Source organism: Brachionichthys hirsutus, chromosome 24 (assembly GCF_040956055.1).
Source record: "Brachionichthys hirsutus isolate HB-005 chromosome 24, CSIRO-AGI_Bhir_v1, whole genome shotgun sequence".
Taxonomy (NCBI): Eukaryota; Metazoa; Chordata; class Actinopteri; order Lophiiformes; family Brachionichthyidae; genus Brachionichthys; species Brachionichthys hirsutus.
In genome coordinates, this window is record NC_090920.1 from 2,696,484 (window position 1) to 2,723,369 (window position 26,886).

The 26,886-nt window shown below is 54.3% G+C and overlaps 2 protein-coding genes and 1 non-coding gene across 3 annotated transcripts; all 3 read right to left on the minus strand.

The window, feature by feature from the left end:
- Positions 1-295: 295 nt before the first annotated feature.
- On the minus strand, positions 296-3,684 carry LOC137912283 (high affinity cGMP-specific 3',5'-cyclic phosphodiesterase 9A-like). The gene is made up of 14 exons (XM_068756632.1): positions 3,597-3,684; positions 3,341-3,490; positions 3,136-3,175; positions 2,956-3,058; positions 2,730-2,866; positions 2,534-2,593; positions 2,181-2,358; positions 1,389-1,511; positions 1,225-1,317; positions 1,090-1,157; positions 923-1,025; positions 736-840; positions 488-634; positions 296-397 (listed from the first exon to the last, which is right to left on the minus strand). Exons 1-14 carry the CDS (start codon positions 3,682-3,684, stop codon positions 296-298), a joined length of 1,497 nt encoding a protein of 498 aa, XP_068612733.1.
- Positions 3,685-4,343: 659 nt separating this feature from the next.
- LOC137912292 (U4atac minor spliceosomal RNA) lies at positions 4,344-4,473 on the minus strand. The gene has a single exon (XR_011106186.1). It is a non-coding gene; the product is annotated as a U4atac minor spliceosomal RNA (small nuclear RNA).
- A 2,435-nt stretch (positions 4,474-6,908) lies between these two features.
- LOC137912284 (zinc finger protein GLI2-like) lies at positions 6,909-24,617 on the minus strand. The gene is given in 20 exon segments (XM_068756633.1): positions 6,909-7,026; positions 7,172-7,270; positions 8,909-9,128; positions 9,181-9,201; positions 9,331-9,381; positions 9,384-9,447; positions 9,449-9,515; positions 9,517-9,653; positions 10,331-10,591; positions 11,948-12,112; positions 12,684-12,833; positions 14,483-14,623; positions 15,432-15,542; positions 15,885-16,059; positions 16,363-16,543; positions 16,883-17,062; positions 17,173-17,363; positions 20,798-20,903; positions 24,264-24,368; positions 24,512-24,617. Coding segments are annotated over 20 exon segments (2,649 nt in total).
- Positions 24,618-26,886: the final 2,269 nt, after the last annotated feature.

Below are 26,886 nucleotides of genomic sequence, written 5' to 3' on the forward strand. Positions count from 1 at the left end.
TAGTATAGACGATACAGCTAAAGTACACCCAGAATACACCTAGTATAGACGATACAGCTAAAGTACACCCAGAATACACCTAGCATAGACGATACAGCTAAAATACACCCAGAATACACCTAGCATAGACGATACAGCTAAAGTACACCCAGAATACACCTAGCATAGACGATACAGCTAAAGTACACCCAGAATACACCTAGCATAGACGATACAGCTAAAATACACCCAGAATACACCTAGCATAGACGATAGAGCTGCTACTTGGACAGCCCTGCTAGAAACATCGGTGATGTTAAAGCAGTTCGAGTTCCTCCTGCTCCTTCTCCTGCTTGGTGACTCTTTCCATGTCAGAGTAGAAGTCCAAAGCTCGTTGCACCGGCACCAGAATGTGTTGCTAGGAGACAATGAGGGCGGTTTTTGGGGTTTAGTGTGTGACCAACTCTTCAGACCGGGTCATGAAGCGGCGGCGGCGGCGGCGCTTTACCTCCAGACAGGGGAACAGCTTGGTGAGCTCTGTGAAGAGTGGCAGGAGGACAAATTGGATGAAGTTGGTTTGGGACGATGGTTTAGACACCTGGTCTCTATCCATGAAGGGGGTCACAGGAAGTCCCTGGAGCTTCTCTGTGTCACTCTGTACAACAGAAGAGCAGCCAATACGTCAACGGTAACCCTGGTGACCCATGCCCCTCCCCTCCACAAAGAGGGCTCCATGGTCCACCTAAAGTAAAACACCTGGTTGAAGAACTCCTGCAGCAGACAGTCCAGCCAGGGTTCGGCCACCGCCATGGGCCTCGCCTCGTTGGAGATGTCGCTCACCTTCAGCATGATCTTCATTAGCTGGGAGCGTCAGAAGAAGAGGAGGTGCATTACTGCTTCCTGGTGGGAGGTGAACGAGGCGGGGCGCCGTCCGGTGCTTCACCACTTCTCTGTGCTCCTCGTTGGTGAAGTCGAAGATCGGCTGCGTGACGCGGAACCGGAGGAGGATGTCGTTGTGTCTCGCCATGTCGGTGGCCAGAATGCACCTGAGGAGACCGTTGGCATGAGGGGGGCGTCGCCGGCGTGGAGGATGTGATGTCAGAGTCTCACCTGATCATTCCTGCACGGATGTGTCGGTACTGCTCGCCGCTCAGGTTCTTCAGGATGTTGCGCTCCGGCTGCAGAACCAACATCGCGGACGTGTTTCTGTCAGCGATCAATAACTCTGACATTTCATGCGGTTACCTCGGACAGGATGCCGAAGGCCATGGTGCAGTGGTGGTTCTCCAACGGGGAGACGTTGTTGTAGCGCCGAGCTAAGTGGGTCTGGGCGTTGATCTGCGGGACGATGGAGAAGACAGTGATGGGGAAACGGATCAGTACCTGGACGGAGCGGCGGGTTCGGGCACCTGGAAGACGTTGCTGTAGCCCGGGTGGTCCAGGTCGTGGCACAGAGCCGAGGTCAGCATGACCAACAGATCCAGTGGTGGGAAGTGACTGCGGAGGTCTGTGAGCCAGATCAGGCCATACATCTGGAACCGGCCCAGAGCAGAGGTTCAGGGCTCGCAGCAGAACCGGGCCACTCGTAACGGATCGGACAGATGTTCTGTCACACTACGCAACTGATCACTGGATGAAGAGCAGATCATATTATCAATATATATCAGTGACGTGCAGTCAGGGGAGCCAGCTGAGCCTCACCATGGATTGATCAATCACTCGCTAACTGTGCTACACGCTAGCAGCGAGACCGCCTTGATCAATCAGTTACAGCTAGCTATAAGCTACAGCTAGCACATCGAGTGTAGCATAGCATGGACTTTATCAGTAAAGACCATAATAAAGTTTTTTTTAATGAAATGTTCTTTTTTGTGTGCTACAGAATTCTGCTGCTAATCAATAAGAGTTCATCCGTTTGTAAATGTGATTGATGAAGTCAGAGCCTCGCCATCATCATCATCCTCACTATGTGTTTATGTTTGTAAAGCATGGTAGTTGTTTGGGATTCCAGTTTAAAATCAATGAATAATAAATGAGTAATAACATGTTAATAAACATGAACACTGTTTCTGTTTCCTTGTTCGGACTCTGGAACCCGTCTGAAGGCTGTTATCGTTGTTGCCCTTGCCGATGAGGGTTTTGAGCCTCGTGTCCCATGTGACACCTCAGAGAGCGGACTCCCCCCCCCGTCCGGGTCGTACCATCTGAGTGACGCAGAAGCAGTGCCTGAAGTTGTGGAAGGGGACGTTGTTGTAGTGGCAGTAGACCTCAAACAGGAAGTTCTGCAGGACATCCAGCTCGATGTGCAACAGCGCCAGGAAGTCCAGGTCAGCGAACATCACCTGGAGCAGCACCAGCATCTCTGCCTCCTCCCACTGCCTGTCGACGGACCCGATTGTACTTCACGGCCAGTCAGGAACTGTCGGTCGATACTTGCGGCGTCCCACAGAGATCAGTTGTCGGCCCAGTTAAATGTGCAAGCGCCTCATTGAAGAGAATGACGTTGGCACGCTGAACGCTGACGGGACGACCCGTCTTCAGAGTCTCGACTCACCAGTTATCAAAGAGGGGCGTTTTCAGATGCTCTTTCACTTCCTCCGTCACCTGCAGTGAGCTACGGCAACACGGAAAGCACAAATTAGTGCTGTTCCCCGCGGTCTCACCCGAACCCGGCGTCTGAGGTCGCTTCTGATGCAACGTGACGACATCACACGAACACAACCAGGGAGAGGAGCTGCAGACGAGCTCACCTCATGTGCAGGAACCTCCGGTGGACTTGTTCTCGTCCGTCCGGCACGCTCGGCTGCTGGGTCGGTGGTTTTGGGTCGGCGAGGCGCTGGTCTCGGTCGGTCTTAAACAGACCCATCCAGCTCAGGTGCTCCAGACTCTGACAGAGAGAAGACGGCTTTACAAAGGACCGGAGCTTCTGTCCGGGACGCGACGCCCCATTTCCTGGAGGCGGGGCCAGAGACCAACCTCCAGCTTCTCCTTGAAGGACTCCACGTGAGTCTTCATCTCACGGAGGACCTCAGGAACGCTCCCAACATCTTCAATCACTTTCCTCTCCAGACGGTGTAGCCTGAGGACGGAGACGTCCGTGAGTCCTGCTCATTTGCATGCCCCCCCCCCCCGAGTCACCTGGTGGGAGGAACTCACCTGTGCTCCATGTCGTCCAACTCCGGGGGCGTCCCCACTCCTGCACACGCAGAAGGAACATGCTTTCATTCACCTCTCAAGACTACAGCGGGGAAACCCCCTGACCAATCAGATTCATCTCGTTGTTTGATCCTGCACCTCAGGGGGAGGGACAGACGGACAGACGGACGGACGGACGGACGGACAGCTGGCTGCTGTGACTCACGCTTTAGGTCGGACGCCACCGCTTCCAGCCGGTAGTACGAGTCCTCGCCGTTGGCCTCCAGCTGGGGGGTGATGTTCACCAGGCTGCCGTTGGTGTCGTACATCTTCAGGATGTGGTGAGGCTCCGCCTCCGCCGCCGCCTGGAACAGATCTGACAGATTCGACTTCAAAGGTTATTGACGGCAACGAGCCAGCCTGAGGACCCGTCCACAGCGGATGAGTAACCACCAGCAGGTGTGACGGACGTGGTTACTCACCTTTCACGTCTGCCGCAGGGCACTCGCTTCCAAACTCGGCGCGCTCCAGCCGCCCGTGGACCATGAAGTGGATGATTTTAGTTTCCATCCCAGAGCCAGAGCAGCCGAGACCCGGTCCACGGATGAAAGGAAGCCGTCGACATCAGCCGCCACCTGCAGCTGACAGGGCCCCGCCCCTCCGGTCCAGGGCCGCGGTGGGGCCCTCCCACGTGGACTTATAAACGCCGCTGGGCCTGGATGGATGCTCGTCTTGAGCCGATGCCCCAGAACACTTGTTCCATCGTGCTATTGATGTTTTTACTTTAAAGTTCCTGCAGACCAGAGGAGAATGTATCACCCCCCCCCCCCCCCCCAACACGAAGCCAAATAAATTATAGTTTAAGGACCTTTTTTTTTTCAGGCAAATTGATACACTTCAAATATTTTCTGTTGCAGACTAAAAAACAATGGTAATAAAGTTATTCTTTGTTGTAAATCGATTTATATTCCTTTCTTTTTCACGTTCCCTTTTATGTTAAGGATGCAAGAGTGTGCGTGTGTGTGTGTGGGGGGGGGGGGGGCACGATTTGTTTTTTCCCTCCTAGGGGGGGCGTAACAGCTGCCCGGTTCGGCTCCGGATGTGTGATGACGGAGCATTGACGCCCAACAACTGTAGTACCGCTGGGCACCCAGCAGATGGCGGCAGACGCCCGAAATGTTACCGGACATTCTGTTTTTCGCTCTGGTTCTTCTCTCGCTTCCGTGAGAGGTTCCAAAAATTGCACCGGAGACCGGACCGGGAGTCCAGGCGGCGCGTCTGTGTTGGTTCTGGTGTCAGCAGGGGGGCTCTCACTACACGTTCATTGAGCTCCCCACGCCACCCCAAGACAAGGAAAGTTGCCGTCCGCCATGTTGGAACGCTTTAGTGTCATGTCAGCAGCGTCTTCACTCACGGTGTGACGGCGGGGCGGGAGCCCCCCCTCCCCGAGTGAAGGGAGGGGCGTATGACGTCACGGTAAACACACACTGACCAGTGGGTCTCTTCATTTCCACACCTTCTGAAGGTAAACGCTTCATCTGATGGGATTACCCAGCATGCTTTGCTGCCCTGCTTCAGAGTCGCTGCTGCTGTTCCGGTCTGTAGCCTGTGTGTGTGTGTGTGTGTGCATGTGTGTGCGTGTTCGCGCTCTGGGCAGCAGGCTGCAGGACAGGTTCCGGTGAAGATCCGGTTCCAGCGCTGGAACCGGATCTTCTCGAACCAGAACGGAGCGTTCCGTTGCTGCTGCGGTTCCACTGGATCACCTGCAGAGGGCGGCCGAAGCCCACAGCTGCGGGGAATCTAACGCCTCTGGCCGACAACTCCATTTCCCACGAGGCCTTGCGTGAAGACGCGCAGCTGTCCGAGATGACTGGACGAACAGATTCCGAGAAATTGCTCTTCTTCTCTTTCTCTCTCTCTCCCCCTTCCTGCTCCCCCGGGGCCTTTGTGTCTCTGGGTCCATCCACAGGGTCACCAGGTGACCTGCGCTTCACCTCGATGTTCTACCTCTTTGCTGGACGGGCCCGGCGCCGGCGGCCCGTTTCATCGGTATGCGCACGCTGTCGTAACTTAATTTCATTGCGGGCCTCTGTGCCCCGCCCCACGTTAAGAGTCTGATTAGCGAGCGTTCCCCGACCCGGCTGGACTGGCGGCGGGGTCGCGGGTCGTGTAAATGAAACAGAACCAGCTCATTGTGCGCTGACTGGCCCATAAATCATCGGCAGCTTTCTATAAATCATGGCAGATGGCAGGAGGCGGGCCGGGCTCCTGGGAGCTCGCTGCTGCCCCCGTGCATGATGGGAAGGCCCGGGCTGGCAGACGCTCCGGGTCAGCTCCGGTTTGCAGGTGTGGAAGACGTGAGGTCCGATGGAGGCGGGCCAGAGCCCCCGTCCCTGCAGCTCAGGATGAGGATTGGACCCCGGAGGTCCGCCTCACCCCCGCCCTCCATTTAACAGGTCTCATCTGTCTGCTCAATATGGAGACGCCCCCCCCCCCCCGGGCCCCCAAGGTGTTCTGAGACCCGCCATTCTGACACCGAACGCCCGCCGGGGGCGGCCCAGGGGGGGGCAGGGTCAGTCCAGGGGCTGCTCACACACACCTTCATTATTCATCAGGACCGTTTAACAGCTCCCCCATGAAGACGGGTTCAGAGTCCAGTTCCTGTCACCCCCCCCCCCCCCCCCGATCGGATCCATGGAGGGGCGGAACCAGAACAGGGGCAGCAGAAGGAAATGGAAACCTGCGTTTGTGTTCCAGAAGAGACAAGTGGGAAGTAACACACCAGGAAGTAACACACTAGGAAATAAAGCAACACACCAGGAACCAACACACCAGGAAGAAACACACTAGGAAGTAAAGTAACACACCAGGAACTAACACACCAGGAAGAAACACACTAGGAAGTAAAGTAACACACCAGGAAGTAACTCACGAGGAAGTGTTTGTAACACACAAGGAAGTAACACACTAGGAAGTAAAGTAACACACCGGTAAGAAACACACTAGGAAGTAACACTCTAGGAAGTAAAGTAACACACCAGGAAGTAACACACTTGTTATTGTTGTTTTTGTGTACAGCTGTCCCTTAAGGAAGTTGATATGCAGAGTGTTTTTGATTGGCTGTCAGTGTCTGACTCCTCTGTCTTGAGGGGCGTGTCTTGGTGCTGATGGGCGTGTCTGCGGGGGGCCAAGGGCGTCTGCAGTTTTGAAGGTGGACTTCCTGTCTAACTGGCCTGTCCCCCCCCCCCCGACGTCCCCGCAGCCCAAATAAGGCATTAATGCAGATGATGTGAGATAATTGAATCAGTCTGCCGTTTGGATCCAATCATCATCAGGCGAGTCGGGTCCGTCAGCGCCGCACAAACACCATCCATCATCCTTGGAGCCATTAGCCCCGACAGGTTGCGCCAAGCGCTGCATAACTGGGCTGGCCCCGCCCCAATCTGAGCCTAGCAGCCAATCACAGCCAGGAGAGCTGTGTCCTTCAGAAGTCCAGAGACAAGGGGTCAAGAATCCCAGGACCAGAACCCAGAATCAGGACGCCGCTCCTCCCGTAAAGGAGGCGGTCCAGGCTGGTTGGACTCAGTGAGGAGTCAGACGTTCAAACTGAAACTCCTGTTGCATCATGGGTAAATGTTCATGTCTGTTTCCTTGGCGACGCCTCCAGAACCCACTCCTGACGCGTGTGAGGAGAAACTAATCAGAATACAGCCGGCGTCACCTGCTGGACACACCTGGATCGGCCCGGTGGCCCGTATGAGGAGGAGGAGAGGTTTTAATGAGGACCTCGTCCCTCAGGCCTCCAGAGACCGTAGACCGGGACGACCCAGACCCGGCACGGCGGCGCCGCTGACCTGCCTCTGCTGCTGGGTCACGCCTCCCTCATCTGACGGCGACTTCGGAAGCAGAGTACTGGGGAAGTGGACCCAGAACCCGACTCAGGATTGTTACCGGAAACTTTCCACAGGAAATGAATGTTTCGTTTGTTTGTTTATTTGTAAAAAAAATGAAAGCATTTTTAAATGAAACCGTTTTATATTGAACGGATAAACAGAACCTGTCCAGACCACCTGGGTCTGACCCGGAGGTCTCCAGAACCAGCAGAACCTCAGTGTCCTGGGACCTGTGCTGGAGCACCAGGGTCCTGTCTGAGGTTCTGGGTGTGATGAGTGATGATGACATCACAGCCCGCTGACACAGTGACAGATGGTTGGGGGGGACAGATGCTGGTTTCAGAACCGGCGATGAATAAACATCATCCTGCTCGATGACCTCGCCGATGATTGGCTGGCTCCCGGCGCCAGCGACCCGGTTCACGCGGCGCTGCTTGGTTTCTGGGCGAGAGCAGAAACTACTTTACGGCGCTGCGTCAGAAGTTTTTGTCATCCGGACGGAGGAAAGTTCTGGTCGGGCCCGCGGACCGGCAGCTGGTGAGGAGACGGCGCCAGAATCTGAATGTGAGTGTTGAGTTCTGATGTGGAACACATCCAGAACTTCTCACCTCGCCCCAAACCTCTGCCAGCCGCCCAGACGTCTTTCACTGGCGCCGTATTAAACATTCAGGGCTACAGAGCGGGCCGGGCGGCGCCGCCAACCTGAGGGTGAGGGTCCAGATTATTCAGGCTCTCGTTAACATTCAGCAGCCGCCGACACGGAGCCCCCTTCAGGTGGCCCCGTTGCAACCAGGAGGGCCCTGAATAATACATGAGGCCCCACACTGAACATGTGACCAATCACGTGACAGCGTCACATCTGACTCCTCCTTTCACGTGCCATTTATGGTCGTTGGTACGATGAAGGTCACGACCCGTCCCGGACCTAAACAGGAAGTTGACCTGTTTTTATACCGTAACGATGAAGGTCGCGACCCGTCCCGGACCTAAACAGGAAGTTGACCTGTTTTTATACCGTAACGATGAAGGTCGCGACCCGTCCCGGACATAAACAGGAAGTTAACCTGTTTTTATACCGTAACGATGAAGGTCGCGACCCGTCCCGGACCTAAACAGGAAGTTTACCTGTTTTTATACCGTAACGATGAAGGTTGCGACCCGTCCCGGACCTAAACAGGAAGTTTACCTGTTTTTATACCGTAACGATGAAGGTCGCGACCCGTCCCGGACCTAATCAGGAAGTTTACCTGTTTTGATACCGTAACGATGAAGGTCGCGACCCCGTCCCGGACCTAAACAGGAAGTTTACTTGTTTCAAAACCGCGATACAGAAGGAAAAGTTCTTTTTGTTTTTTACCTTCCCCGATTGTCCGGATCAGAATCACAGATGTGGAACAAGGTCCATACGAAGGATGACACAGGAGTAGAAATCAGAAGCAGTTCTGTATTTAAAAATGTACAAAAACAATTCCATTCGGCCGGCACGACAAACTGGCGTAACGTACGACACGGAGCGGCTGGTCCGTCTGCCACCAGCAACCGATTTACGGACGCACGGACTCATCATCATTCCCAAATGGGATCCGAGACGGCTGAAGCCGACGTGTCACAGTTAATCATGTATGTCTCGCTGGGGACCCGACCGCTGAGAGGACGAGGAGCGCCACTGATTGTTTTCCCCCGCCGCAGAAGAACGTCGGCTCAAGTCGTTGATGGCGTAAAACAAGTTAGTGGAGATTCATTCCAGAAGACAAAGCGCCAGATAATTATGTTCTCCTTTATACCTAATTATACCACAACATGCATCGTGTAGGCTGAGCCGGGATCCGATCCTCCTGCAGCGCCACAATAAACAAGACAATGGTTTCAGAAGACGGAAGGACTGGACAGGAAGTCTGTACAGAACCAGGACTCGGTCGCGTCTTTTCAGTCCCTTGAATGTTCCATGTGCATGAGGAGAACTCCGGAGTCCGTTGGACCCCCGCTGGGAGCCCCGTCCTTGATTGACCAGTTTACTGCCGCCTTTAAGGGGGTCGCTGGCTCTGGGCTGATGGTCGGTGGTGAAGGTGTTAAGTGGGCTCAGGGTGCTGGAGGTCTTCCAATGGACTCTTTTGACCAGAACTGGAATCACCAAAGCCGGATCAAGGGGAGGAAATCAGATCACCACCCGTACCAAGACTGTCCATGGGGACCCCTGTGGAGTCAGAGACAAGACTTGATTCTTAGCAGTTCTGTAATCTTCGGATACTCTTTGCCGCCACTATTTCACCGACTGTCCCAGCACAAAGTAGACACCAACCGTTCTGCACGTCTCTCTACTCACCACTGGCTGGAATGGGGGGCAGCTTGGTGCAGAGGACCGGGGGTGTTGGGACGTTGCCCACCGACATGAGTCCCTCACTGCCTTTGGTTTCTGGAGGTGCTGGCTGGTGCTCAGCTGGTTCCCGGAGGAGGAGAACCAGCACCACGGCCCTGCCGGTGGAACAGCCCAAGGACTCCATGCGGGGAGGTGCTGGTGTCCCCCAGGCTTCCCCTGCTGTGTGCAGCGAGTTCTACTCCACTGTCATCGCTGGTGGCGCCACCAAGTGTCCGTTCTCTGCTACTTGATGAATGACTGCCTGGGGTGGACTGATACGTCATGGGTGAACGGACGGACCGTTGGATGGACGGATTGATGGATTAATGGATGGGTTGATGAATGGGTGGACGGACGGGTGGACGAATGGATGGACGGTTGGATGGACGGGCGGATGGATGGATGGACGGTTGGATGGTCGGGTGGAGGAGGCAGGGGGTGCAGCACAGATTACAGAAGGTCTTTGTGGATCAGAAATCGGCAGGAGGAACCGCTGCCGATGGTCTTTGTTAATTTTAGGACAAACCAGCCCAACCTAACAGAACCTCTCAGAACAACAAGCAACCCCACGTTCTCCAGGACCTGAAAGAACTCGATCCAGCCTGACTCGGACTCGAGTGAGCGGCTGCTCTCTGGGGCTTGAAGCAGAGTACCTGGTCCAGGTATGAAATGACGAGTGGCCCGGAGAACCTGGCCTCGTACTAGACCTGATTGCATTCTGGTGAGGAAACGTTGTTGGGTTGTGATGGTTTATCCCTGATGCTCATGCTGGCCACGCCTCTATGTTCAATAAAACGGTCGATCGCCGTTGAATGAGTTCAACAGGAAGTCTGAGGAGAGCTCACCTGAGTAAAGTCTGTCCGGGAGGGACGTCAGAAAGAGAGAGAAAGGACAGTCAAGCAGCGACAGAAGACGGGTTCTGATGAAGACCGCTGTCGTTTGGAGGACGCCATCTTACCACAGAGGTTTCCGTCTTGATAGCTTTCATGTGCAGGTAGTCCTCCGTGCCTCTGGAGCCGCTGTTGTGTGATGCCTTGTCCTCCCTCTGGACGCTCCTCGTTTCATTCTCGCCGTTGTCCCTGGACGGCGGCGGCCTCGGCAGTGGGTCCACGCGCTGCTTCTTGGTGATGTGGGCCTCTGGACCGTGGACGGTCTTGACGTGCTTCCTGAGAGAGCTGGGGTCGGTGTAGCGCTTCATACAACCAGGGATCTTACAGACGTAGGGTTTCTGGAGACACGAGACACGAGACTCTGAACCAGAACTGGAAAGACTCCCGAAGAAGGACATCTGACTGCTAACAGGACAATGATTAGATTCTGCTAGCCACCGGCACTAAGACCAACATATATGAACAAAATAATGTCAACGATAAATGATGCGTACAACGGAAACAGCAGACAATTAGCTGCTGCTAACCCTTATTATCTCTGACTGTGGCTAACTCATACCTGTCAACCTCCAAGGCTCCATGGCCTTACAAACCGTTGATTTTTTCCTTACAAAATACAAAATAACCTTACACCATATATTTTTTTTCAAATGCGTTTATTTATGTACATAGTTGGACATTATTAATTAGGATACAGTTTAATTTTGATATTTTAACTAAACTAAAATATCCATTAATAATGCTTGTAATTTAAATTTTTAAATAAGAACAGATATTTCGGGGGAAAAAATCGTTAGCATTTTTATTTTTGTAAACCAAACTTAAGTATCGATCAATGATGTTTGTAATTTAAATTTCAAACAGGGACAGAAAAATACAAACCTTTGCTGGCTTGTGATTGGGAAACATGTTTTTCACGTTTCTTGATATTCGGTGCAGACCGGATGGGACTGTAACGGTTCGTGTTCGTGTTCGTAATTCCTACTCTGCAGAGAGTCAGTGAAGGCATCCAGGGAGGAGGGGCGGGGTGTGTGTGAGCGTGGAGGGGGTGAGAGAGACGGGAGGGGATATCTGTTCTGTTAGTGGCGGGGTTTACCGGTTAATAAAAGCTTGTTCTGAGACCCATCTCGTCCTTGTTTCAGCGTCTGACGGACGCTACAAATTTGCGTTTTCCCGTACAGATGTTCTTCTACGCCGTACACGTCTTAGAATGCATAAAAACCGTACTTTGTACGGCAAAAACGTACTGGTTGACAGGTATGCTAACTGTGGTTATCTGTAGCTACGGCTAGCTGTTGTCTGCTGCTAGCAGTTATCTGCTGCATGACTTAGAAGGAGAAAAGAACATTTGCTAAAGGAAAAGGAGGTGTAAAGCCTGGACAGAACTCCTGCAGGTTGAGGGAGTTCGTCAGATCTCCATACGTTTAATGTTGGCGAACTCTGAACCTCCTCTCTGCAGGAGACGTACCTGAACCAGGTTTCATTTTCCCTTTACCATCTGCAGGTGGTCCCGCCCCCCAGCAGGGTGCAGGGGGGAGGAGACCAGCATGATTGGCTGTCATGGTTTGTGGTCGGTTGTACTCGATACATCTACGCCTCATTATTTCCCTTGCAGACCATCCTGAGGGGAAATTAACCCACACACTTCTGTGTGAGGGGCTACAGGGCCCTGAGGCGGCGGGTCCGCTGCCTACCTCGTTGGAGTGGGTCCGGTTCTGGTGCTTGGCCCGGTCCGAGGCGTTGGAGAAGGCTTTGTTGCAGCCTTGGTGCTCACAGACGTAGGGTTTCTCCCCGGTGTGGGAACGCAGGTGGGTTTTAAGATTCTCCAGGCGGGAGTAGGCCTTAGTACAGCCCTCGAACTACAACCACAGGAGACGGTACAGCTTTACTACTGCAGTAGTACTGTAGAGTACTGGAGTATTTGGTACAGGAGTAACACTTAATACAGCCCTCGAACTACAACCACAGGAGACGGTACAGCGTTACTACTGCAGTAGTACTGTAGAGTACTGGAGTATTTGGTACAGGAGTAAGACTTAATACAGCCCTGAAACTACAACCACAGGAGATGGTACAGCTTTACTACTGCAGTAGTACTGTAGAGTACTGGAGTATTTGGTACAGGAGTAAGACTTAATACAGCCCTGAAACTACAACCACAGGAGACGGTACAGCTTTACTACTGCAGTAGTACTGTAGAGTACTGGAGTATTTGATACAGGAGTAAGACTTAGTACAGCCCTGAAACTACAACCACAGGAGATGGTACAGCTTTACTACTGCAGTAGTACTGTAGAGTACTGGAGTATTTAATACTGTAGTATTTCTCAGTCCTCAAGGTGATTTGTTAGGAGAAACATGAAGTTCTGTTGTCTGGAGGCCCCTGAACCCTCTGGGGGGGCCACAGGGGTAGAGACAACCTTTGCCCACCGTGCACTTGTGTGGTTTCTCCCCGGTGTGCCGCCGCATGTGGACCACGAGCATGTACTGAGCCTTGAAGGGTTTCTGGTCCCGACAACAATCAGACCAGCGGCACACAAACTCCTTCTTGTCCCCGTGGATATGTTCGTTGTTTATGTGCTGTAGGAGACACACAGAGACACACACAGAGACACACACACACAGAGACACACACAGACACACACAGAGACACACACAGAGACACACACAGAGACACACACACAGAGACACACACACAGAGACACACGCAGAGACACACACAGAGACACACACAGAGACACACACAGAGACACACACAGAGACACACACAGAGACACACACACAGAGACACACACACAGAGACACACGCAGAGACACACACAGAGACACACACAGAGACACACACAGAGACACACGGAGAGTCACACACAGAGACACACACAGAGTCACACGCAGAGACACACACACAGAGACACACACACACACAGACACACACACACAGAGACACACAGAGACACACACAGAGACACACACAGAGACACACACACAGAGACACACACACAGAGACACACACAGAGACACACACACAGAGACACACACAGAGACACACACAGAGACACACACAGAGACACACAGAGACACACACAGAGACACACACAGAGACACACACAGAGACACACACAGAAACACACAGAGACACACACAGAGACACACACAGAGACACACACAGAGACACACAGAGACACACACACAGAGACACACACAGAGACACACAGAGACACACACAGAGAGACACACACAGAGACACACACAGAGAGACACACACAGAGACACACAGAGACACACACACAGAGACACACACAGAGACACACACAGAGACACACAGAGACACACACACAGAGACACACACAGAGACACACAGAGACACACACAGAGAGACACACACAGAGACACACACACAGAGACACACACAGACACACACAGAGACACACACAGCATAGTGGTTAGCATCATCATCATCTGCATTGTTGCATCACAGCAAGAAGGTCATGGGTTCAAACCAGGTGTTTCTGTGGAGTTTACATGTTCCGAAGACCCACTCACCTGGCAGGTCGCCTCAGACTAGAACCCGAACCCACTCACCTGGCAGGTCGCCTCAGACTAGAACCCGAACCCACTCACCTGGCAGGTCGCCTCAGACTAGAACCCGAACCCACTCACCTGGCAGGTCACCTCAGACTAGAACCCGAACCCACTCACCTGGCAGGTCACCTCAGACTAGAACCCGAACCCACTCACCTGGCAGGTCGCCTCAGACTAGAACCCGAACCCACTCACCTGACAGGTCGCCTCAGACTAGAACCCGAACCCACTCACCTGGCAGGTCGCCTCAGACTAGAACCCGAACCCACTCACCTGGCAGGTCGCCTCAGACTAGAACCCGAACCCACTCACCTGGCAGGTCGCCTCAGACTAGAACCCGAACCCACTCACCTGGCAGGTCGCCTGAGACTCGAACCCGAACCCACTCACCTGGCAGGTCGCCTGAGACTCGAACCCGAACCCACTCACCTGGCAGGTCACCTCCGACTAGAACCCGAACCCACTCACCTGGCAGGTCACCTCAGACTCGAACCCGAACCCACTCACCTGGCAGGTCGCCTCAGGTGTTGGTTGGCTCCTTTCTTGTTTGGTCGGTACAGTTTGTGCAGCTCATGTGTTCTGACTGGAACTGGTTCTAAGGACTGGGTTTCTGGACGGGTCGCCAGTGTTGGTCTGCAGACACTTACGTGGACCAGCTGCTCCTGGGTCTCGTAGTCTTTCCTGCAGCCGTCCCAGTGGCAGTTGGTCTCGTGAACGGCATCCGGGTCCTGCTTACATCCGTCTCGATCCACGTCGTCCTTCAGGTCCAACTCGCTGCCCTGCTGGTTCTGTGGACAAGCCAAATGAACGTTGATTTGTCCTCGACGGTTCACGTCAGTTGCTGGTGCTGAAGGACCTGAACTCACACCGCTAACATGCACCCCATGTCCCCCATCACCTTTGTTTCTGGCAGCACCAGGACAACAGACGGGACCGTTTTTTTCAAAACCTTTCTGGATTTGAAAATATTTCCTTTTCTGCTTTAAACGTTTTCCATAAATCCTGAATGTGGGAAACCGGATTCCCGTTTCCTGAATTAAAGGCTGGTCAGCGGTCCAGCCGTCTGACTGTCGGGTCGGACCCGCGGACGGACCTTCAGCACCGTGCTGATTAGACCTGTTTCTATTTTTAGAGGCTTGGTTTTGCAGTGCAACACGGATGGTGCTGACTGCAGCATGTTCGCCCCCCCCCCTCCACCCGCTCACACTATCTTCATCAATTCTGGTTCTGGCCCGGGGACGCCGGCGAGTGGCGCCGACCCATGCATCAAGCCCAAACCGCATCGCTGTGGAAGAGGAGCCACAGATTAGTCAAAAGCCAGAGGAAGTGGCTCCTCGACGATTTTTCATGAAAACAAAGTGTTCTGGCACAGTTTACCGTCGCCAGGCAGCGGGGGCGGAGCCAAGGGGCGCCACCCTCTAATCAGGTGGGCTTTACCTTTGGCCGACAGGTAGTGGATCAGGAAGTACAGGAGAAAAAACCTCTCCCAGTACCACCCAGGTGTCTCTTCACCTTCACGACTGGCGGATCTGACTGGGCCTTTCTGATTGGACCGACTAAAAGGACCGTTTAACCAATAGAGCCAGTTCTGCGTACCGGCGAACCTGCAGACGGCGGCCTCAGCCCCACGGCTTCAGCTTTCACCTTTGACCTCCTGGTGAGGACGCGGTCTCCGGTGCTGCTGACCGCAGAGTGTCCGCCGTGGTCCTGGGGAGACAAGATTTCATTAGTGCCACGCAGGGGACAAAACTCGTCAATGAAGACTAATGATGCTAATCGGCTAATCGTGCTGAGGTGGGCCTGAAAGAACTCTGGACGCCCAAGACCTGGATGTCACCTGGACACCCAAGACCTGGATGTCACCTGGACATCTAAGACCTGGACACCACCTGGACAACCATGACTTGGACGTCACCTGGACACCCAAGAACTGGATGCCCAATTTCCAGACACCAAAGTCCCGGCGGGGGCTCCAGCGACCCTGATTATAATGATGTCACTATTATGACCAAAGGACACAGGTGGGGTTCAACCTGTGTCTGTGCTTACCTTGTACAACAGGTTGGTGTGGCGGGTGGAGACTGGCAGCGGGGAGCGGCAGAGGGCCGGATGGCGGCCGGAGATGAGAGGCGGAGTCTGACCAAAGGAGCCAAGCCCCCGCTGCTGGGACAACAGCTGCTGGTAGGCCCCAGGGTTGATGGGATGAGGGAAGGGGAAGGACGGGCTGCAGGGACCAAAGAAGAAGAAGCATGACCAGGAGGACATGGGAGCAAGCCAGGAAGTAGAGGAGAAAAGAGAAAAAATAGGAGGTAGGAGGGAAATGAAGTACAGAGCAAAGAGGAGGAAAGGAAGAACCTGAGGAGGTAAATAAAGAAAGGGGGAATCGGGAAGAGGAAAAGAAAAAGAAAAAGTAAAGATGGGAAAGAAAGGAAGCAACAAGAAACCTAAAAGGATGAAGGACAGAAGATACGAGGTCACAGGGAAGAAGGACCCAACCCAACCCACAGCGGTCTCCTAGGGGACTCACCTGAACCCTCCCACCGACAGGTAGGAGCTGCTGGCGGCCGAGTTGTTTATGTAGGCGACCAGCGAGTTGGGAGACGTCCGGATCATCGTCTGAAGGTCCATGCTGGCGTCCGGCGGCGAGGCGGTCAGCGCCATCTTCCTGCCCAGCCTGGGTATCAATCTGGGGCTGGAGAGGCGGGACACTGTGGACACACCGGTGAGTCAGCAGGTGAAGCCATTCTGCTGTTGTGGACTTTACGCTAGCACAGACCTGCGCATTGTACGGCCCCAGGGCCGCATACGGCCCTTTGGTTGACTCGGACCGGCCCATGAAAAAAATAATTGCCCAGCCCTGCGCTAATAGTTAGTGCTTGCATCGGTGCTAACAGTTAGCACTAGTAGTCCATCATTTTTAGCGCTACGATCAATTCAGCCTGATTGCAGGATCTGTGGGGGAGGGGGGGGACCAGGACCAGGACCAGGACCTGACATTCACCTTCCACCCCCCCCAACCCCCCAGCTGCTGTCTCCCGCTGACTCACCGTCGATGGGGGTGATGTAGTCAGAAAGGTGAGACCCCTCGGTGACTCCGCCCCCTTGCATCAGCAGATCTCCATATGGGCTCCGGTGGTTGGCCATCAGGTGGCAGTACTCACCTGGGCCGGGCCCTGGGGGAGGTGGAAGCCAGAACAGGCCGCGGTCCTTCAGATGCTCATGGGCCACTGAGGAGAGGGGGGGGGGGGGTTAGGGTTAATGGGGGCTGCTCCGCCCCTTTCCTCAGAATGTCCACCCGGCAGTGGCGACGAGTTCTGGTTCTGGTTGGTGGACTTACAGGCAGCTGGGCCGACTCCTCTGGGGGCCGAGACCACGGACAGGGCGGGGCCGCCGTGCACAGAGCGCAGGTAATGCTCCATCTGAGCGCCGAGGTACGGGGGAGGCGGGCTGAAGGGCGTGCCCGTCGGCACGGCGGCGGGGGAGACCCGGATCAGGGAGATGTCGGGTCCGCCGGACAGACCTGCAGGGCTGGAGACAGGAAGTAGACACAATTGGCCGACCGGACTCTCGTGATGACATCACGTCGGTGCCGGTTCGGTTCTGGGGTGAAGGTTCTACTGCTGCTTCAGCCTCGCATCAGAATGCTGGTTCTGGTCTCGGAGTCTGGTGGTTCTTCAGACGGCCCCTGATGGCCCGTCGGACCCAGATGTTTGTTTACCGGCTCAGACTCTACCGCTATTGGCTACGGGCCGGGGCGGAGGCGGAGTCATTGTTTCTGTCTGCAGTCGCGAGTTCTTTGGAGCCGTCCATGGAGGAGGAGGAGTTTTTCTTCTTCTTCATCCTCCGTCGTCTCTGGTACCAAACAGTACTTCAAACCTGGTCGGGTCACGACCCGTTACTGGTCCTGCTGGTTCTATGGGTTCTACTGGTCTTACTGGGACCGTTTTATAAAGGGTGGAAGTTGTTAGTGTGTGGGTGTGGCCTGTGGGTGCTTGTTGTCACGGCGACAACGTGTGACTCGGTCCCAGTCTGAACGTGAAGCGGACGCCTCACGTTACCACGGTAACGGCTGTCTCCCTGCACTGACCTCTATTTAGAGAAAAGTCCCGCCTCCTTCTGTCATTGGTTGACACTCAATGTACTCTGTTATTATTGACTTGTTTATTTTTGTTGCATCTAATACAAATATAAACTAGCGTAAATTAGGGACGTCCCGATCCGGTTCTGTTGCCCCCAAGTCCAAATTGTTTGATTCTGAACCGGTCTGATGCTTCTAGAATATTTAACTCTACCCCAGATCAATATTTAAACATTTAACTCTTGAAAACTTATGTAGCGAACATTCAATAATCAATCAAATGCTTTGATCACTTTGGACTAATACTTAAAGTAACAGCAGCAGCTCAACCGCCGGGTTTCTCTCACCCGGAATACAGACTCGCACGACTAGCTTCAAGCTGCTAAAGGCTTTAGCCAGCATTCAACCAATGGCGCCACAGGAAGTGATGTCATGCTGCACGCGCTGCCGTCTCTGTTGGAGTAGAGAGGTCTCACTCTGTAGCGTAACTCCAGATCTGATAACAAGTAATGGATCCAGCGAACGTCCGACTCGGGACTTCCCTCGCGTAAACATGATTTGAGCGTAAGTAAGGGAGGAGCTACCAGTGAGGTAATCCTCAGAGATGGGAGGAGCCACCAGCATCATGACCCTCAGACATGGGAGGAGCCAGCAGCACGTTGGTCTCATCTCGCTGCAAAGACGGGAACGCCACCACCAAGCAGGAAGTGTCCCCCCTCTGCTGGCCGTCATCGGCCTGGGGGCGGGGTAAGGGAAACCTTTGGCGGCGTGAGGGAGAGGAGGAAACCGTCTGTTCCTGACAGGCGTGACAAACTAAGCAGCCGTCTCATTACAGCCTATGCAAACAGTGATGAAGAGGAGGGGCGCTCAGATGTCATGTTGGACGATCAGCGAGGACCTGTGCCACGAGGCGGCGGCGGCGGTGTAATAAACTGCTGCACCGGGACACGGATGACACTCACTTCATTTGCTGGGCAACCTTCCTGTAATTAGCCGAATTTGGCTCAGGCGGGGCAGCGACAGCCGGATCAAGGTCTTGATGAATTAGGGTCCACTGTCAAGATCAAATTACATTAATCAAGGTGGCGAGTCGGCGGACGGCCGCCCCCCGCCCGCCTCCCGAACGGTGCGGTGATGAATAGCCCTTCCCCCGCCAGGCAGGGAGTATGCATCACCATCAGCTCTGAATTTAAATGGAGGAGCCTATTGACTTTCTGTTGTGAGCCGCGCCACGCCACGCCACGCCACGCCGCGCCACGCCACGCCACGCCACGCCACGCCGCGCCACGCCGCGCCACGCCACGCCACGCCACGCCACGCCACGCCACGCCACGCCGCGCCGCGCCACGCCACGCCGCGCCACGCCACGCCACGCCACGCCACGCCACGCCACGCCGCGCCACGCCACGCCACGCCACGCCACGCCACGCCGCGCCACGCCACGCCGCGCCACGCCACGCCACGCCACGCCACGCCACGCCGCGCCACGCCACGCCACGCCACGCCACTCCGGTCAGACCGGGTCCGTCTCAGTCCTCGCTGGCACCACCCTGAACCCTGGTTCTGAAGTCTGGACCTGGGTAACATCTCAACCCTGGATCTGGATGCTCTGATGGAGTCTGAACGTCTCATACCTCATGTACCTACGATTCATGGGCGTGGTCTAACATCAATTCAACCAATCAGCTTTGCTATTGAAAAAGAGTCACTGGGCTTCAAAGAGGAACCCATTATGCACTAAAATGCTGACCACACCTCCTTTAATGTTTGACCACACCCCTCCTTAACATATAACCCCGCCCCCTTCTGCTCCTGACCACGCCTCCTTTGATCACCTGACCCAGCCCGCCCTGTGAGGTGGTCCAGATGCTCTTTAGCAGCATGGACCCCCCAGCCAGGTGGACGTTTTATGAAGCAGCTCTTTGCTGGTGTTTCTTCAGAACCGGCCTGTGAGGCTCGGTTCTGCCCAGCGCCGCGTTGGATCTATTACTGAAGCCTCAGCAGCCTGGAAGTCGGACTTGCCAGCAGCAGTGCAGCAACGGCGGGACTGTGACCTCGACATTCTGAGAGTTTAATTACCCCACTAGCTCGGGGGCAACAAGGCTGCACCACACAGATTAGCTCCACAGCAAGCCATTAACGAATACAAAGGAACGACACCGTCAGTGATGGAGCTGCAGACCGATGGAGTTCACCCACCAGGAAAACCCGCCCTGAACGAGACTGGGGTGGATCTGGACTACATCTGGGCCTGATCTGGGGTGGATCTGGGGTAGATCTGGACTAAATCTGTGCCTGATCTGGGGTGGATCTGGGGTAGATCTGTATTTAATCTGGGGTAGATCTGGACCAAATATGGGGTGGATCTGGGGTAGACCTGGATTAAATCTGGGCTTGATCTGGGGTGGATCTGGGGTAGATCTGGACTAAATCTGCACCTGATCTGGGGTAGATCTGGACTAAATCTGGGCTTGATCTGGCGTGGATCTGGACTAAATCTGGGGTGGATCTGGGGTAGACCTGGATTAAATCTGGGGTAGATCTGGACTAAATCTGGGGTGGATCTGAGGTAGACCTGGATTAAATCTGGGCTTGATCTGGGGTGGATCTGGGGTAGATCTGGACTAAATCTGGGGTGGATCTGAGGTAGACCTGGATTAAATCTGGGCTTGATCTGGGGTGGATCTGTGGTAGATCTGGACTACATCTGGACTACATCTGGGCCTGATCTGGAGTGGATCTGGGGCAGATATGGACTAATTCTGGGTTGGATCTGGACTAAATCCGAGCCTGATATGGGCTTGATCTGGGGTAGATCTGGACTCTAGATCTGCAGCTCACTAATCTGATGACTCATCGTACAGAAAGAGGAGGGGCCACTGACCTGTGCATGGCGTGCAGCGCGCGAGGCTCGTAGTGGTACCGGCCCTCTTGGTGCCGCCCATGGACCGGGACCGGAGCGTGGAAGTTGGGCAACATGTGGTGTGGAGCTGCAGAGATGAAGACGGGACAAAGCCACAGGAAGTTCAGAACATTTGGGGTCAATACTTCCTGATCACACCGAGGGGCGGTCTCAATGAATCATCAATGTGCTGCTGAGGAGACCCCCATCTGGATCAGAACCGACATTCAGCTCGACTCAGGGAGCCCTGAGAACCCTTCACGCACTCCTGGTTGGTTCTGGTTCTGGTTTACGTGGTTTCAGGTCTGATGATGAAGAACTGCCTGAGCTACAGGAGGTCTTCATCACAAGTTCTCCCTTTCAGAACCTGCTAATCGTGGGCTGTTCTACGGTTCTGCTGGACCCAAAGAGCAGCAGGTCCAGGTGAACCGACCGACTCTGGATCTATCTATAGAGGGAGTCCTGGGACTTCATGGATCATGATCTGCTTTGGGCTGAGCTCCTGGAGGACTAACATGGCCCCCCGGGGCCCCCACAGTCCCCAGACTGGAGTGAGTCAGAGCTCTCATTGTGTGCTGACAGCCTGACGGATGGGTCCCAGAGGTCAGCAGAGGTCAGCCCTCTTTACTTGACTGTACCGGGCCCCCCCAGGCCAATTGGGGGCCCCGGTCCATCAGCCCCTCCGGTTGTTCCATCGCAGAGGGGGACTCTGGGTCCAGTTGAGTCCTCTCCTGGAGATCTGAGCGTGGGTGGACTCCCTCTGTCCACCAGCCTGTGGGGAGATGATCCTTCTCGGGCTGACCCGGTTCTGTCACAGCACGGGCCAGGTGTAGGTGTGCCGGGTCCCAGCGGCTAGCACCTTAGCCTTCGGCTGCTGGTGACGGCGGCGGCGGCGGGACCAACGATGCCGGCGTGCTGTTTAAAGACGGGGAGGGTCCAAAGACTGATTACCCCCGGAGTACCACCCTCCTCCGGCGCCGGTCTGATGGATCGCCCTGCTTAAGACGCGCGCCGGTCCAGATTAAGTAATCACCTGCAAGCTAACACTGCTTCTGTGCGAGGACGGGCCGGTGATGAAGGCCCGCCGTCAGGAGAACCAATCAGAAGCCTCCATAACTAAAACACGGTAATTCAGGAGCTGCCCCCCCCGGGGCTGTCGTCCCGCACCCCCTGCTGGCACCCTGTCTAGGGGGGTGTACCCCGCCCTGAACAGGACATGACTCCACTGGAACCCAGTTGGGAGGGGAGGGGGGGTGAACACCTGAGCTTTCCTGGCGCCTCCTGCAGTGAGTCTCTATCTGTCCCCTCCTCTTTTGCTCCTCAGGTAGATTAGTTGGTCCCCCCCCCCCCCCCCGAACAGACGCGTCTGGATTTACCGGTGGATAAACTCCCCGCTCTGGCGCCGACGCAATCATCAATCCTGGCGCTGGTTTTGGAGTTATTCCGCCCCCCCTGCCCTAAATACCAGTTATTACCAGTTTGGAGACGTGGCGCCGCTGAGGAGGCGGACTTGGGCTTGCCGGGCCGGGCCGGGCGGTGCTGGGCTGGGGGGTGGACAGATGCCTGCTGTCAGAGGACATACAAGCGCTCATTTGAATCTATTTACTGGGCAGCGGCGTCCCGGCCTCTCCGGGCCTGATCCGGGCCTGATCCGGGCCTGATCCGGGCCTGATCCGGGCCAGGAGTTGGTGTGAAACAATGTATTTTAAAGGCCTTTCCTTCACTCCAGAAAATAACTGAAAACGAAGCAGGAGGAGCAGGAGGAGGAGATAGGAGCAGATATAAGCAGGAGGAGCAGGAGAAGCAGATAAGAGCAGATAGGAGCAGATAGGAGCAGGAGGAGCAGATAAGAGCAGATAGGAGCAGGAGGAGCAGATAGGAGCAGGAGGAGCAGATAAGAGCAGATAGGAGCAGGAGGAGCAGACAGGAGCAGGAGGAGCAGACAGGAGCAGGAGGAGCAGATAGGAGCAGATAGGAGCAGGAGGAGCAGATAGGAGCAGGAGGAGCAGATAAGAGCAGATAGGAGCAGATAGGAGCAGGAGGAGCAGGAGGAGCAGATAGGAGCAGGAGGAGCAGATAGGAGCAGGAGGAGCAGGAGGAGCAGATAGGAGCAGATAGGAGCAGATAGGAGCAGGAGGAGCAGATAGGAGCAGGAGGAGCAGATAAGAGCAGATAGGAGCAGATAGGAGCAGATAGGAGCACCTGGGCCACCCTAATTGTCCACGATGAAGCGTCGCTCACTTCCGCGTCATTATAGCTGCAGCCCATTTCCATAGGCCTCTGGGACCGGGACCGGGCCGCTCCATGATGAATGGTTCTATTAGCAAGCCAGATTGTTACCGTGTGATCTAACGGGTCGGCGCCGGGCCCATTCGTTTTCCTCCTCTCGCTCTAAATAGCGTGTTTTAAGTGTAAATAACATTAAAAGCCGTGTTTCCTGACGCGCGGCAAAGTGCAGGAAATAAATTACCAGACCGGCACGTAAAACCCGGCGGGGCTACCACCCGGCCCGGACCGGAGGAACCGCCCCGGGTTCAGGACCTCCGTGCACGTCTGTGGTTGTTCTGAGACTGAGCCAGGGACAGGACGTCCTTCTGGGACCCTCTGAGGGGCTTGGACCCTGACCCTCAGGACCCTGACTTACGGGTCCGATCGGACCTGGAGCAGAACACCTGATCATGAACTGATCATGTGACCTCAGAGGAACCCGGACCCCCCCCCCCCCCCCCCGTTCAGCCCTCCCTGTGGTTATCCATCATTTATGACTTCTTCATCGTGGAGCTCCGGGGCTCTTCATCAAAGAGAAGAAGCGTCACGGAATCACTGGATGGATTTGCATTTCAAAAATGACATAGAAGTGATTATTAATGATTGATTACGAGTGATTACTAGTGACTATCGATTGGCTGTCGTGTGACTGTTGACCTTGAGTGACCTGTGGAGTCCGTCGCTGCTGCCTGAACAGCCCGTGGTTTTTGGGGGGCGTGGCCGTGGTCGTGTGCGTGATGGCGGCCTGCTCGTCCTTTATCGGCGTCGTTAAATCATGTGATTAGCATGTTAAAGGCGGCCCGCCAGCCTCTGAAGCTGCAGCAGGTCAGAACCGGGCCTTTCATCTCTCGCTGGCTGACATCATTAAAACATGGATTCTCTTTCTGCGAGCGGCGGCTGCTGCGCTCCACTTAGTTCAACAACACCAGCGCCGGTTCTGGCCCGCCCCGGGTCCCTGGCCTCCTGTCACCTGGGCGAGCCACCTTACTCATGCTCTTTGAAGGCCCTGGTCTTTCTAAGGTTCTGCTGCCGGCGCCTGATCACACCTCAGCCGGGCCACGAGCACCGACTCCCTCGATGGCGTTTCATCTTTGACCGCATCTTTGCCCCCCCCCCCCCCCCCCCCCCGCTGGATGGACAAGAAATGCAGATCAGGAGACGGTTTTAGGCAGAGTGTTACCTCTGGTCTCGGAGGGGGGGGGCTTCAGTGGGAGGCCGGAGAACCTGCTCCCGTCCCGCGTGTGGGTTCTGTCACCGGTCCTGAACGGGGACGTCGCCATCGTGTCTGGAGGGGGACAAGAGGAGGATTAACGACGACGTGATTGGCTGAGAAGGTGCTCAGATGGATGAATGTTCCTCGCGGGGTTCAGTAAAAATGACTGTCAGGAGGTCAAAGGTCGAAGTCCGTCAGACACACTGAGGAACTGCCTGATTCATAAACCCCGATCCTCGGGGGATCCTGGGTCACGCAGGAGGGAAGCAGGTCCTCCAGGTCCACGTTCAGGATCATGAAGGTCACTGAGGTCACACCCATATACCCCATTACACTGCCTAAACACCTTACGACGTTGTCATGGTGACTTAGGCCTGCTCCGACCCCTGACCTTTCTCCACAGCCTTTTGACGGTTGTCGGTTCTACGTCCAGTGTGTAGAACCACCAAACCCAAACCTGCTTTGACACCTGAATGGAGACATCCCAGACCGTCAGGGACACGTCGGCTCCGGATCAGTCTGGCGGAACCAGAAGCACCGGCTCCATGAATTATTCTATCAGCCAAACTAATGGCTCTGTCTCAGCTCCAAAGGTCACACTCCTCGCCGTGGCCCCTTTCCAGGGGGGCCACTTGCTGGAATGTATGGCTGCCCCCCCCCATTCCTCTTTGACTAATAGTGATCCAGTAAAAGAAGCCCGGGTTGCTGGTGAGTCTTAAATTGGACCCGGTTTCCACTGGAGGGATTGTTGACTGCATGCTAACAAATGGGGGCTAACGTGACATTTGAATTTATACGACTTCCCACACTTGTTCCTGTAAACTTGAAGAGAAGCGATAAACCCGAGTATCTGCAAGCTAAAAACGGATCGGAGGCGGGCGGGGTTCCCCTGAGGCCCGACACGCCGACGGCCTCATCGCTCAGCGGCCCAGAACCACGTCTTTCCTTCGGTGGGTTCTGAGTCCGTTGCTGGAGGAGGAACCAAGGAACCATCGGCGCGGATCTCCTCCAGCGTCTGGCTGCAGATGGGTCGACCCACTTCAGGATGGACTCAGCCCGGATCTGACTTCCTCTTCCTGTCTGAATCAGACATGCCTACGGTAGGTCAGTGATCAATCCCTGACCGCGGCACAATAAACACAACCAGGAATACTGGCCCCACGGCTAGCATTAGCATGTGTGCTGTCATTAAACACAGCTAGCATAGCATGTCTGCTGTCATCAGCACGGCTAGCATTAGCATGTGTGCTGTCATTAAACACAGCTAGCATAGCATGTCTGCTGTCATCAGCACGGCTAGCATTAGCATGTGTGCTGTCATTAAACACAGCTAGCATAGCATGTCTGCTGTCATCAGCACGGCTAGCATTAGCATGTGTGCTGTTATTAAACACAGCTAGCATAGCATGTCTGCTGTCATCAGCACGGCTAGCATTAGCATGTGTGCTGTTATTAAACACAGCTAGCATTAGCATGTGTGCTGTTATTAAACACAGCTAGCATTAGCATGTGTGCTATTATTAAACACAGCTAGCATAGCATGTCTGCTGTCATCAGCACAGCTAGCATTAGCATGTGTGCTGTCATTAAACACAGCTAGCATAGCATGTCTGCTGTCATCAGCACGGCTAGCATTAGCATGTGTGCTGTTATTAAACACAGCTAGCATTAGCATGTGTGCTGTCATCAGCACAGCTAGCATTAGCATGTGTGCTGTTATTAAACACAGCTAGCATTAGCATGTGTGCTGTTATTAAACACAGCTAGCATAGCATGTGTGCTGTTATTAAACTCAGCTAGCATTAGCATGTATGCTATTATTAAACACAGCTAGCATTAGCATGTGTGCTGTTATTAAACACAGCTAGCATAGCATGTCTGCTGTCATCAGCACAGCTAGCATTAGCATGTGTGCTGTTATTAAACACGGCTAGCATTAGCATGTGTGCTGTTATTAAACACAGCTAGCATTAGCATGTGTGCCGTTATTAAACACAGCTAGCATTAGCATGTGTGCTGTCAGCAGTGACAGTGATTTCAGAATTGATCATTTTGGCTCTGCAGCACTGATACAACAGACCCTTTCAAATATTTATTTAATCAATAATCCATAAACCTACCAGTGGGGTAAACTAAAATATTTTAGTGTCAGATGGTTAATCTAAACTAACTAAATAACTACCAGTGGGGTAAAATAAAACATATTGATCGTAGATGGTTAATATAAATTAACTAAATAGTGTGTTAAACGATTCTGTCCATCCAGTTGATTTACTGAATTGGTTTTGAGTGTCGGGAGTGCACGGTGTCGTGGTTTACCCCGTCCTCCTCTTCTTACCCCGTCCTCCTCTTCCTGCCCCGTCCTCCTCTTCTTACCCCATCCTCCTCTTCCTGCCCCGTCCTCCTCTTCCTACATTGTCCTCCTCTTCTTGCCCCATCCTCCTCTTCTTACCCCGTCCTCCTTTTCCTGTCCCGTCCTCCTCTTCTTGCCCCGTCCTCCTCTTCCTGCCCCGTCCTCCTCTTCTTACCCCGTCCTCCTCTCCTTGCCCCGTCCTCCTCTTTTTGCCCCGTCCTCCTCTTCCTGCCCCGT